The sequence below is a fragment of the Oncorhynchus mykiss genome, chromosome 20 (assembly GCF_057628025.1).
Source record: "Oncorhynchus mykiss isolate SJ-2025 chromosome 20, ASM5762802v1, whole genome shotgun sequence".
NCBI lineage: Eukaryota > Metazoa > Chordata > Actinopteri > Salmoniformes > Salmonidae > Oncorhynchus > Oncorhynchus mykiss.
In genome coordinates this window covers 42,687,860-42,699,288 of record NC_143041.1, presented here as the reverse complement: position 1 = coordinate 42,699,288, position 11,429 = coordinate 42,687,860, and the positions used below count along the sequence as shown (strand labels likewise).

General features: G+C 40.9%; 1 protein-coding gene across 1 annotated transcript; it reads left to right on the top strand.

Moving 5' to 3' along the window:
• The first annotated feature begins 212 nt into the window (after positions 1-212).
• LOC110499450 (tryptase) lies at positions 213-10,137 on the top strand. Its single transcript, XM_021576587.3, has 8 exons — positions 213-398; positions 498-570; positions 669-692; positions 2,186-2,239; positions 7,230-7,392; positions 7,591-7,859; positions 8,072-8,217; positions 8,500-10,137. The coding sequence occupies exons 2-8, from the start codon at positions 525-527 to the stop codon at positions 8,914-8,916; spliced, it is 1,119 nt and encodes a 372-aa protein (XP_021432262.3). The 5' UTR covers positions 213-398; positions 498-524; the 3' UTR covers positions 8,917-10,137.
• The last annotated feature ends 1,292 nt before the right edge of the window (positions 10,138-11,429 follow it).

Sequence of the window (11,429 nt, the reverse complement as noted above, 5' to 3'; positions counted from 1 at the left end):
ATCTGGAACCAAAAAGGGTTGTACCTAGACCCCAAATAGTGTTCTCCTATGGGGACAGTCGAAGAACCATTTTTGAACCTTTTTTTCTAAAGAGTGTACCTAATTGCCCTGCCGATGGCCCATCAACAGTGGCAAATGTATTCAAACCGGTTTGGTAGGTATTTGCTACCAGAACATTCAGAGACTTACTGTATGCCTAATTCCAGCTGACTGGATAAAGGAAAGAACCAGAGAAACAGGTTAGCTATTCGTGTGAGTGGACTTGTCACAACGACAGTAGATGTCCTTGAGATTATTCATTGATGTCATTGTCAATGCCCCCATTGTCTACAGTATATAAGAGTATAGCGCCAGCCCAACAGAACTACACAGAAGAAAGGGTGAATGCACAGAAACAGGTGAGCTCGTCTAACATATTTGTGAATGAAGCCAGTTTTGAAGAAGGGGATAATGATATTCGTGGGTATGACGATAATGATAATCGTGTTTGCTCCTAGATTTGAGCAGAAAAGGAGCTTCTGACAATGGGGAGTCAAAGGACGCTTTCTGTGTTGCTTCTGTTGATGATGGGTAAGTACTTTATCCACTTTGTTTGATCATGATTGTGCTACTATTTTACATGTGAATTTAATTTGGCTGACCTTGATCCCACCCTGTTGTTTCTCAAGGTATGGTGACCACTGCTCTTCCTGGTGAGTTTACATCGTGTCCAATTCCACTTTTCAACTCTGACCGAATTATAGAAGACTTGAAACCCTCATGTGATACTTACAGATAACAGGAAACAAGCAGAGATCAGATCACTTCGTAGTGAATGAACTAGCACAGATAAATCAATTTACTTATTTATTCTACAGAAAGATTGCATGGGAATGCACACTTAAATTAAATTAATATTGCCACAATATCACTCGAGATGATCTGTGATTCTGAATGAAAGATTTTAAAACACAACTGTTTTCATAGTGTTTTAGTGTAATTTCTACACACATTCCATGCATTGTTTAATTTAGTAAATTAGCTAATAATTATCTACTTTGTTGTTGGTTAAAACCTTAGATGATGCACCTTAGATGATGTCAAGTGTTTGAATCGCTCTAGAAGTATTGTCTTCAGTAAATACAATATATAGGTACTGAGTAGCCATGATTGCTAACATTAGCTAGCCCTAGTCAGATGACTTATAAACAGTGGTGGAAAAAGTACCCAATTGTAATACTTGAGTAAAAGTAAAGATACCTTAATAATAGACAATGACTAAAGTACAAGTGAAAGTGAAACCCAGTAAAATACTTGAGTAAAAGTCTAACAGTATTTGGTTTTAAATATACTTAAGTATCAAAAGTAAATGTAATTGCTAAAATATAAAAGTAAAAGTATCATGAATAATTTTCTGATATTATATTGAATCTTCTTAAGGATCCTCGCCTTTTTATACATTTTCGCCTAAAATGACATATCCAAATCTAACTGCCTGTAGCTCAGGCCCTGAAGCAGGGATATGCATTTTCTTGGTACCATTTGAAAGGAAACACTTTGTAGTTTGCGGAAATGTGAAAGGAATGTAGTAGAATATAACACAATAGATCTGGTAAAAGATAATACAAAGAAAAATACAACCGTTCTTTTGTATTTTTTTTGTATCATCATCTTTGAGATGCAAGAGAAAGGCCAGGTGCAATTTAGATTTTGGCCACTAGATGGCAGCAGTGTATGTGCAAAGTTTTAGACTGATCCAAATAGCCATTGCATTTATGTTTAAAAAATGTCGTATCAAGACTGCCCAAATGTGCCTAATTTGTTTATTAACCTCCTGGCTAGGTGATGAATTTTGAGTGGACCACGAGCAGAATGGTTTTGGGGGTGCTTAGCACTTCCTCATTCAAACAACTAGCAAAAGTCTAAATTCTGAAACCCTGTTTTGTTATTGTGTAGCAGTCATAGTTTCTGTCTGGTTTATAATTACGGTCAAAATGTACATCTACCAGTGGTTGCAACATGGTACAACGCAACACATTACTCTTAAAATGTCACAAAATAACTTTAAAAATCAACTGGTGGTTGCCGCATGATACAACGTAACAAACAAGCGTTTAAAAAAAAGGAAATATCATATTTTGGGGCTACAGGGATTTACAGGAAGTGCTCGTGCTTGGTTTTTAACCTCTTTGTCTATTTCTTCCAGCAACTACTACTATTGCAGACATCACTTCAACGGTTGGCTCTTCATCAGCCACTGGTGAGTTTACATTAAGTCCAATAAGGGATTTTTCAATCCACTTCTCAATCCTCTCTGACTGACTGAATTGTAACCATCTCTCATCTTAATCATATAGTATGTCATATACACTACCGTTCAAAAGTTTTGGGTCAATTAGAAATGTCCTTGTTTTTGAAAGAAAAGCAAATTTTGTCCATTAAAATAACATCAAATTGATCAGAGATACAGTGTAGACATTGTTAATGTTGTAAATTACTATTCTAGTTGGAAACGGCAGATTTTTTTAATGGAATATCTACATAGGCGTACAGAGGCCCATTATCAGCAAACAACACTCCTGTGTTCCAATGGCACGTTATGTTAGCTAATCCAAGTGAATCATTTTAAAAGGCTATCTGATCATTAGAAAACACTTTTGCTATTATGTTAGCACACCTGAAAACTGTTGTTCTGGTTAAAGAAGCAATAAACCTGTCCTTCTTTAGACTAATTGGGTATTTGGAGCATCAGAATTTGTGGGTTCAATTACAGGCTCAAAATGGCCAGAAACAAAGAACTTTATTCTGAAACTCATCAGTCTATTTTTGTTCTGAGAAATTAAGGCTATTCCATGTGAAAATTTGCGTCCCTCTGCAACTGGATCTTCCTGACAGGTCACCCCTACCTAGGTGGTAAGGGTAGGTAACAACACATCTGCCACGTTGACCGTCAACACGGGGGCCCCTCAGGGGTGCATGCTTAGTCCCCTCATGTACTCCCAGTTCACTGCATGGCCGCGCCCGACACCAGCACCATCATCAAGTTTGCTGATGACACGCCTGTGCTAGGCCTGATCCCTGACAACGATGAGACAGCCTATAAATAAAATCAAATCAAATCAAATCAAATTTTATTTGTCACATACACATGGTTAGCAGATGTTAATGCGAGTGTAGCGAAATGCTTGTGCTTCTAGTTCCGACAATGCAGTAATAACCAACAAGTAATCTAGCTAACAATTCCAAAACTACTACCTTATAGACACAAGTGTAAGGGGATAAAGAATATGTACATAAAGATATATGAATGAGTGATGGTACAGAGCGGCATAGGCAAGATACAGTAGATGGTATTGAGTGCAGTATATACATATGAGATGAGTATGTAAACAAAGTGGCATAGTTAAAGTGGCTAGTGATACATGTATTACATAAAGATGCAGTAGATGATATAGAGTACAGTATATACATATACATATGGGATGAATAATGTAGGGTATGTAAACATTATATTAGGTAGCATTGTTTAAAGTGGCTAGTGATATATTTTACATAATTTCCCATCAATTCCCATTATTAAAGTGGCTGGAGTTGAGTCAGTGTGTTGGCAGCAGCCACTCAATGTTAGTGGTGGCTGTTTAACAGTCTGATGGCCTTGAGATAGAAGCTGTTTTTCAGTCTCTCGGTCCCAGCTTTGATGCACCTGTACTGACCTCGCCTTCTGGATGATAGTGGGGTGAACAGGCAGTGGCTCGGGTGGTTGTTGTCCTTGATGATCTTTATGGCCTTCCTGTGACATCGGGTGATGTAGGTGTCCTGGAGGGCAGGTAGTTTGCCCCCGGTGATGCGTTGTGCAGACCTCACTACCCTCTGGAGAGCCTTACGGTTGTGGGCGGAGCAGTTGCCGTACCAGGCGGTGATACAGCCCGACAGGATGCTCTCGATTGTGTATCTGTAGAAGTTTGTGAGTGCTTTTGGTGACAAGCCAAATTTCTTCAGCCTCCTGAGGTTGAAGAGGCGCTGCTGCGCCTTCTTCACGATGCTGTCTGTGTGGGTGGACCAATTCAGTCTGTCTGTGATGTGTACGCCGAGGAACTTAAAACGTACTACCCTCTCCACTACTGTTCCATCGATGTGGATAGGGGGGTGTTCTCTCTGCTGTTTCCTGAAGTCCACAATCATCTCCTTAGTTTTGTTGACGTTGAGTGTGAGGTAGGGGAGGAGGTCAGTGACAGGGCACTGTGGTGCCATGACAACATCCTCTCCCTCAACGTCAGCCAGAGAAAGGAGCTGATCGTGGTCTACAGGTAATTAAGGGCCGAGCATGCCCCCCTGGGCTTTAGTGGAGCGGGTCGAGAGCTTCAAGTTCCTCGGTGTCCCCGTCACTAAGGATGTAACATGGTCCAGACACACCAAGACAGTCATGAAGAGGGCACGACAACTTTTCCTCCCCAGGAGACTGAAAAGATTTGGCATGTGTCCCCCCCAGATCCTCAATAAGTTCCACAGCTGCAGCATTGAGAGCATCTTGACCGGTTGCATCACCGCCTGGTATGGCTAATGCTCGGCATCTGACCGTAAGGCCCTACAGCGGGTAGTGCATACGGCCCAGTACATCACTGGGGCCAAGCTTCCTGCCACCCAGGACCTAAATACTAGGCGTGTCAGAGGAAGGCCCTAAAACATTGGCAAAGACTCCAGCCACCCAAGTCATAGACTGTTCTCTCTGCTACCGCACGGCAAGCGGTACAGGAGTGCCAAGTCCAGGTCCAAAAGGTTCCTGAACAGCTTCTACCCCCTTGACAAAAGACTCCTGAACAATTAATGAAATGGCCACCCGGACTATTTACATTTTACACTGCTGCTACTCGCTGTTTATTATCTATCCATAGTCACTTTATCCCTACCTACATGTACAAATTACCTCGGCCAACCTGTACCCAGCACATTGACTCGGTACCGGTACCCCCTGTATATAGTCTCGTTATTGTTAATTTATTGTGTTATTTTTGTATTTTTTGCATTTTTTTAAACTTTAGTTCATTTAGAAATATTTTCTTAACTCTATTTATTGAATGGCATTGTTGGTTAAGGCCTTGTAAGTAAGCAAGTAGCCTAGTGGTTAGAGCATTGGGCCAGTAACCGAAAGGTTGCTGGATCAAATCCCTGAGCTGACAAGGTAAAAATCTGTTATTCTGCCCCTGAACAGGCAGTTAACCCACTGTTCCCTGGTAGGCCGTCTTTGTAAATACGAATTTGTTCTTAACTGACTTGCTGGTTAAATAAATTAAAAATTAAAAATAAAATTATCGGTAAGGTGGACCATTGTATTCGGTTAATGTGACAATTAGATTAGATTTGAATTGCCTCAAGGCTTAAAAATCCTCCTTTAACTGCTCTCCTCCCCTTCATCCACACTGATTGAAGTGGATTTAACAAGTGACATCAATATGGAATGAAAGCTTTCACATGGATTCACCTGGTCAGTCTATAGCATGTAAAAAGCAGGTGTTCCTAATGTTTTGTACACTCAGTGTATATAACATGTAATCTTGGTCTGGCTTTCCGGCAGAGTAGACGCTTTGTTGCTTATTGTATCCTTTCAAAGTTTGAAAATTGCACATTTATTCACAACAAAAGGGCAAAGGGGAATTGGGGAAAAAGGAAACCGTCCTCTAACCTCTAACCCTACATACTCTATATACCACTATCCCCAAACACCATAGTGGGTTCGGAACATACTCTATATACCACTATCCCCAAACACCATAGTGGGTTCGGCACATACTCTATATACCACTATCCCCAAACACCATAGTGGGTTCGGCACATACTCTATATACCACTATCCCCAAACACCATAGTGGGTTCGGCACATACTCTATATACCACTATCCCCAAACACCATAGTGGGTTCGGCACATACTCTATATACCACTATCCCCAAACACCATAGTGGGTTCGGGAACATACTCTATATACCACTATCCCCAAACACCATAGTGGGTTCGGGAACATACTCTATATACCACTATCCCCAAACACCATAGTGGGTTCGGAACATACTCTATATACCACTATCCCCAAACACCATAGTGGGTTCGGCACATACTCTATATACCACCATCCCCAAACACCATAGTGGGTTCGGAACATACTCTATATACCACTATCCCCAAACACCATAGTGGGTTCGGGAACATACTCTATATACCACTATCCCCAAACACCATAGTGGGTTCGGCACATACTCTATATACCACTATCCCCAAACACCATAGTGGGTTCGGCACATACTCTATATACCACTATCCCCAAACACCATAGTGGGTTCGGCACATACTCTATATACCACTATCCCCAAACACCATAGTGGGTTCGGAACAAAAGCAGGTCAACGCTTTGGTCCCGGAGTCTTGAAATGCCATATGAACAGCACAAAAAGTTCACCTCTGGATACTCTGATCGAATTGACAGAACACAACTACTTCTTCACCACAAATGGATCGGCCAAAAGGCATGGATCCACGTTCTCCACAAATCATACTCACAATTTCAAATTCACTATCCGTCATCTGCTCCGGGTTTTCAGGCGCGTAACATGCATTTTTCTCTCCTTTACTTGACTCAAAGGAGAAAGTATATATTTCGCAGTCTGTTTGCATATTGCGCCCCACTTTCTGACTCACCTGAGCCCCGGACAAGAATTCCATCTGTGTGTGGGAATTCGGGAAACTCAGTAATGAGCCGCCCACTGTTGACATGCTTCCAAAATGACACGCCCGGCCTGCGTGCCAGGTCGCCTCTTCCCGTGGTTTTCTGGCCTTAGGTCACATTTATAACATGTAATTGCATAACACAACAGATTAGATAAACTGGCATGACACACTCACTCACACATTCACAAAAACAGCTGTGAGCAAACCACTCCCCAAAATATTCTAATGAGCCACCGCCCCTTCAAAAGAGGAAATAATAATTTTCTGCAAAGTGCAAAGAACCTTTGAAAGGCTCAAAGGGTTCTTTGGATCAGTATGGTTCCACATAGAACCATCACCCTTCCTACAGAACCCTTGTGGAACCCTCCAAATGATAAACATGAGTTTCTGACATTGTATTTTCATCCAAAGTCAGTTTGGCTGAAATCCCGGTGCAGATACCACACTATAGATTTCCAATATAAATTGTTGATCTAATACCAATGGCAAATGTGGAGTATTTAATTCCAATAATCTCTATTTTTATGTTAGTGTGTGGCACCCCTCCATTCAACAACAAAATAGTGGGAGGAGAAAATGCCCCTGCAGGAAGTTGGCCCTGGCAGGCAAGTCTCCAAACTTCTGACGGACATGTTTGCGGTGGGTCCCTCGTCAACAAGGCGTGGGTGATGTCTGCAGCCCACTGCTTCTCTAGGTGAGTTAGCGTGAGATACAAGGGGACATAAAAGTTGTTTTACAAAATAAATAATTATGTCAGATATTTGTGATGCAGCTGAGCGCAACTCTTGAAATAACTTTTCCAAAACGTAAAACGTCTATTAATTCCATGTTAATCTTATATTTCATCACTTTGATCCATCTTAATTTAATTACATTTTTCGTTCCAACAAAGCTCAGACCCAAATGGTTGGAACGTTAGCCTTGGTCTACAGACCCTGGAGGGGATTAACCCCAACGAAGTGTCCAGAACTGTGGCTGAGATCATTATACATCCAGATTACAACGATTTAACAAAGGACAACGACATCGCTCTGCTCAGACTCTCCTCACCAGTCAACTTCACAAACTACATCCGACCCGTCTGTCTGGCAGCAAGTGATAGTGTTTTCAACAATGGTACTGATAGCTGGGTGACCGGCTGGGGCAACGTCAATGAAGGAGGTGAGGACACATTCATGATCCATTGTAGGAGATGTTGATGAGATGATGTTTTATGTGAAACAGTGCCCCCCAGTGGTCACAATGCAGGTGCACATTAATTTTTTCTTATTATTATTATTCTGATGGAAATTGACAACCTGATGAAAACTGTCATAAAGTTGTTACCTCCCATTTTTAATCTCCCATCACTTGTCTTCCTTTATTTCCTTCAGTTTCCCTCCCATCCCCCCAGGATCTGCAAGAAGTGGAGGTTTCAGTTGTGGGGAACAGACAGTGTGACTGCCTCAATGGGGCAGGCTCAATCACAGACAACATGCTCTGTGCTGGTGATCTGGCAGGGGGCAAGGACTCATGTCAGGTAAAGTTCACACTAACTCATCTTGTTCTACGACAGTGCCCAGTTTTTCAAAAGTTATCGATTCGGATTTTGGCAAGCGGACAGGATTAAATGCATAGAAATAGAATGAATAGAACGGGCGCCCATTCAGGTCAATGATACCTCTGTTCTACTCATTATATTTCTATGCTTTTTAATCCGATCAGATTGCAGAAATCTGATCTGATAAGTTTTGAAAAACTGGGCCCCGTTCCATTTAATTTCCTAGATCCTTCTTTTAATGACCTTGCTCCATCTTCTCAGGGTGACTCAGGAGGTCCAATGGTGATCCAACAGAACTCTGTCTGGGTCCAGTCTGGGGTTGTTAGTTGGGGTCAAGGCTGCGCTCGGCCCAATCTCCCTGGGATCTACACCAGAGTGTCCCGTTACCAGTCCTGGATCGACGGCCATATCAGGACCGACAAGCCAGGCTTTGTCCAATTTACCTCCAGTGGGGTAGATGCTGACAGCGATTACATATGTTCTGATGGCCCAACAACTACTGTCGACCCCAACCCCTACCCTTACACCCACCCTTACCCCTACCCTTACCCCTACCCTTACCCCTACCCTTACCCCTACCCCTACCCCTACGAATCCATTTTTGATCATGGACACAGTTTGTTCAGCTCCCTTTATTTGCTGAGCACCTTGTTCATTCTGATGTTTCTTACCATTTAAACTCTTTCCGTGATGCAGTCAAGGGCAAGGTTGAATTGGCAGTCTGAGTGCAAGTGCTATTCGTTCGGGAGATGTATCTTTTAAAGTAATGGCTGGCGTGCTCTGGAAGAACGAGAGTTGGGAAGGAGATAGCCCATTGCTGCATATCCTATCTAGTATATTGCGTGTTCACTTTTCCCTGGGCACATCTTGCTGAGTGAGTGTTGTTTTCAATGGGCCTTACTGTTGTCTTGATTTATTTGTGAAGATGGATAACCTGAAATATATTTACTTATTTATTAAAGGGGCAATATGGGATTCAAACAAACAGTGACCCTGACATTGTTTTGTAAAAAGCTTAGGGATAGAGGCTAAAGAAATGTATCTCTTAAATTCATAGACAGCGGTTTGGAAACAATGACTGTCTGATAGCTTTAACCATGTTTTGTAAGCTTTACAATGTTTTTTTTTTTTACAATTCCATTGTTTATAAAAAATATATTAAAACAAGCTTATATTTCGGCTTGTGGTGAAGTAGGACAGCTCATGAGACATTTTAAGTTACATTCTTCAAGAATGAATGGCTATATATCATTAAAGAGGCACTTTAGTCTCATTTTCATCTCCTTTATCACGTTATTTATTTAACAAAAAGGCACATCTCAAGTTCAAGTAAGTCATGACATGGCACAAGTGGGAGGGGTTTTTCCCCTTCTGTTCTCTATTGGTCGTCTAACCACTAATTTGCACAAAACAAATATGTTATAACCTTAAGTGGGTGTACATTAATTGGGATAGATATTTTTTCAACAATAATTTTTTATTTATTTTATTTTTATTTTTTTAGCTGGAGTGTGTCTAATTTATAAGTTAGAAAATGGGTGTACCATTCCCAGATTGCCCTTTTAATATTTGAGAAATGACAAATCCTTTTGCTATGAAAGTTGTATAAGAATGAAAAATCAAATGTCTTTATGGAGCGGCCTGCAGTGGTCTTGTGGTTTAGTGCCACTGGATAAGAGCGTCTGCTAAATGACTGCCGTGTAAAACGTCTCCTGTCTTTCTTGTCTCGTCTTCTATCTTTCCTATCAATTAAAAGCATGGTTAACACTATGCTTTAAATACACATTTTAACCTTTTCTAAAGAAGGCACCGCATTGTGAAACTTTGGTTGAGGTTTATTCATTAAAATGTTGTGAACACATATAGAGTGGGTTTATTCATTAAAATGTTGTGAACACATATAGAGTGGGTTTATTCATTAAAATGTTGTGAACACATATAGAGTGGGTTTATTCATTAAAATGTTGTGAACACATATAGAGTGGGTTTATTCATTAAAATGTTGTGAACACATATAGAGTGGGTTTATTCATTAAAATGTTGTGAACACATATAGAGTGGGTTTATTCATTAAAATGTTGTGAACACATATAGAGTGGGTTTATTCATTAAAATGTTGTGAACACATATAGAGTGTGCTACAAGCTTTACATATTAGCCACTATTAAGTAGTTTATAAGTGTGTGTATATATAAGTGTGTGTAATATATATATATATATATATAAAAGTAGTAAATAAGGCCTTTATTATGCCGTATATCAATATATTCGACCTGAATTAAGGGTTCAATTATTAATAAATAATTCATGTGTTACTGGCCAGTCCTCAATAACATAATTCTAATTAGTATTATTGTTAGGCAGTAAATCAATATTATCTGGAGAATATAGATAATATTGATTTCAGCTTTTATATATGTATATATATGTACAGTTGAAGTCAGAAGTTTATATACAACTTAGCCGAATACATTTAAACTTAGTTTTCACAATTCCTGACATTTAATCCTAGTAAAAAGTCCCTGCCTTAGGTCAGTTAGGATCACCACTTTAGTTTAAGAATGTAACATTTCAGAATAATAGTAGAGAGAATGATTTATTTCAGCTTTTATTTCTTTCATCACATTCCCAGTGGGTCAGAAGTTTACATACACACAATTAGTATTTGGTAGCATTGCCCTTTAAATTGTTTAACTTGGGTCAAACGTTCCGGGTTGCCCTCCACACGACGAGAGTGACAGGTGCAGTGATATGCGCCGAGAAGGAGCTGAGTGTAGAGGGATGCTGTGCTGTGAGGAAGGAGCTGAGTATAGAGGGAAGCTGTGCTGTGAGGAAGGAGCTGAGTATAGAGGGAAGCTGTGCTGTGAGGAAGGAGCTGAGTGCAGAGGGAAGCTGTGCTGTGAGGAAGGAGCTGAGTGTAGAGGGAAGCTGTGCTGTGAGGAAGGAGCTGAGTGTAGAGGGAAGCTGTGCTGTGAGGAAGGAGCTGGGTATAGAGGGAAGCTGTGCTGTGAGGAAGGAGCTGAGTGTAGAGGGAAGCTGTGCTGTGAGGAAGGAGCTGAGTGTAGAGGGAAGCTGTGCTGTGAGGAAGGAGCTGAGTGTAGAGGGAAGCTGTGCTGTGAGGAAGGAGCTGAGTATAGAGGGAAGCTGTGCTGTGAGGAAGGAGCTGAGTGTAGAGGGAAGCTGTGCTGTGA

What these genes read in the sequence shown, in the direction of transcription:
- LOC110499450 (XM_021576587.3), top strand. Translation starts at nt 525, where the DNA reads ATGGGGAGTCAAAGGACGCTTTCTGTGTTGCTTCTGTTGATGATGG. An exon ending in GGTGACCACTGCTCTTCCTG is followed by an intron (nt 693 to 2,185) that starts GTGAGTTTACAT and finishes TATTTCTTCCAG; the next exon opens with CAACTACTACTATTGCAGAC. An exon ending in GCAGCCCACTGCTTCTCTAG is followed by an intron (nt 7,393 to 7,590) that starts GTGAGTTAGCGT and finishes GTTCCAACAAAG; the next exon opens with CTCAGACCCAAATGGTTGGA.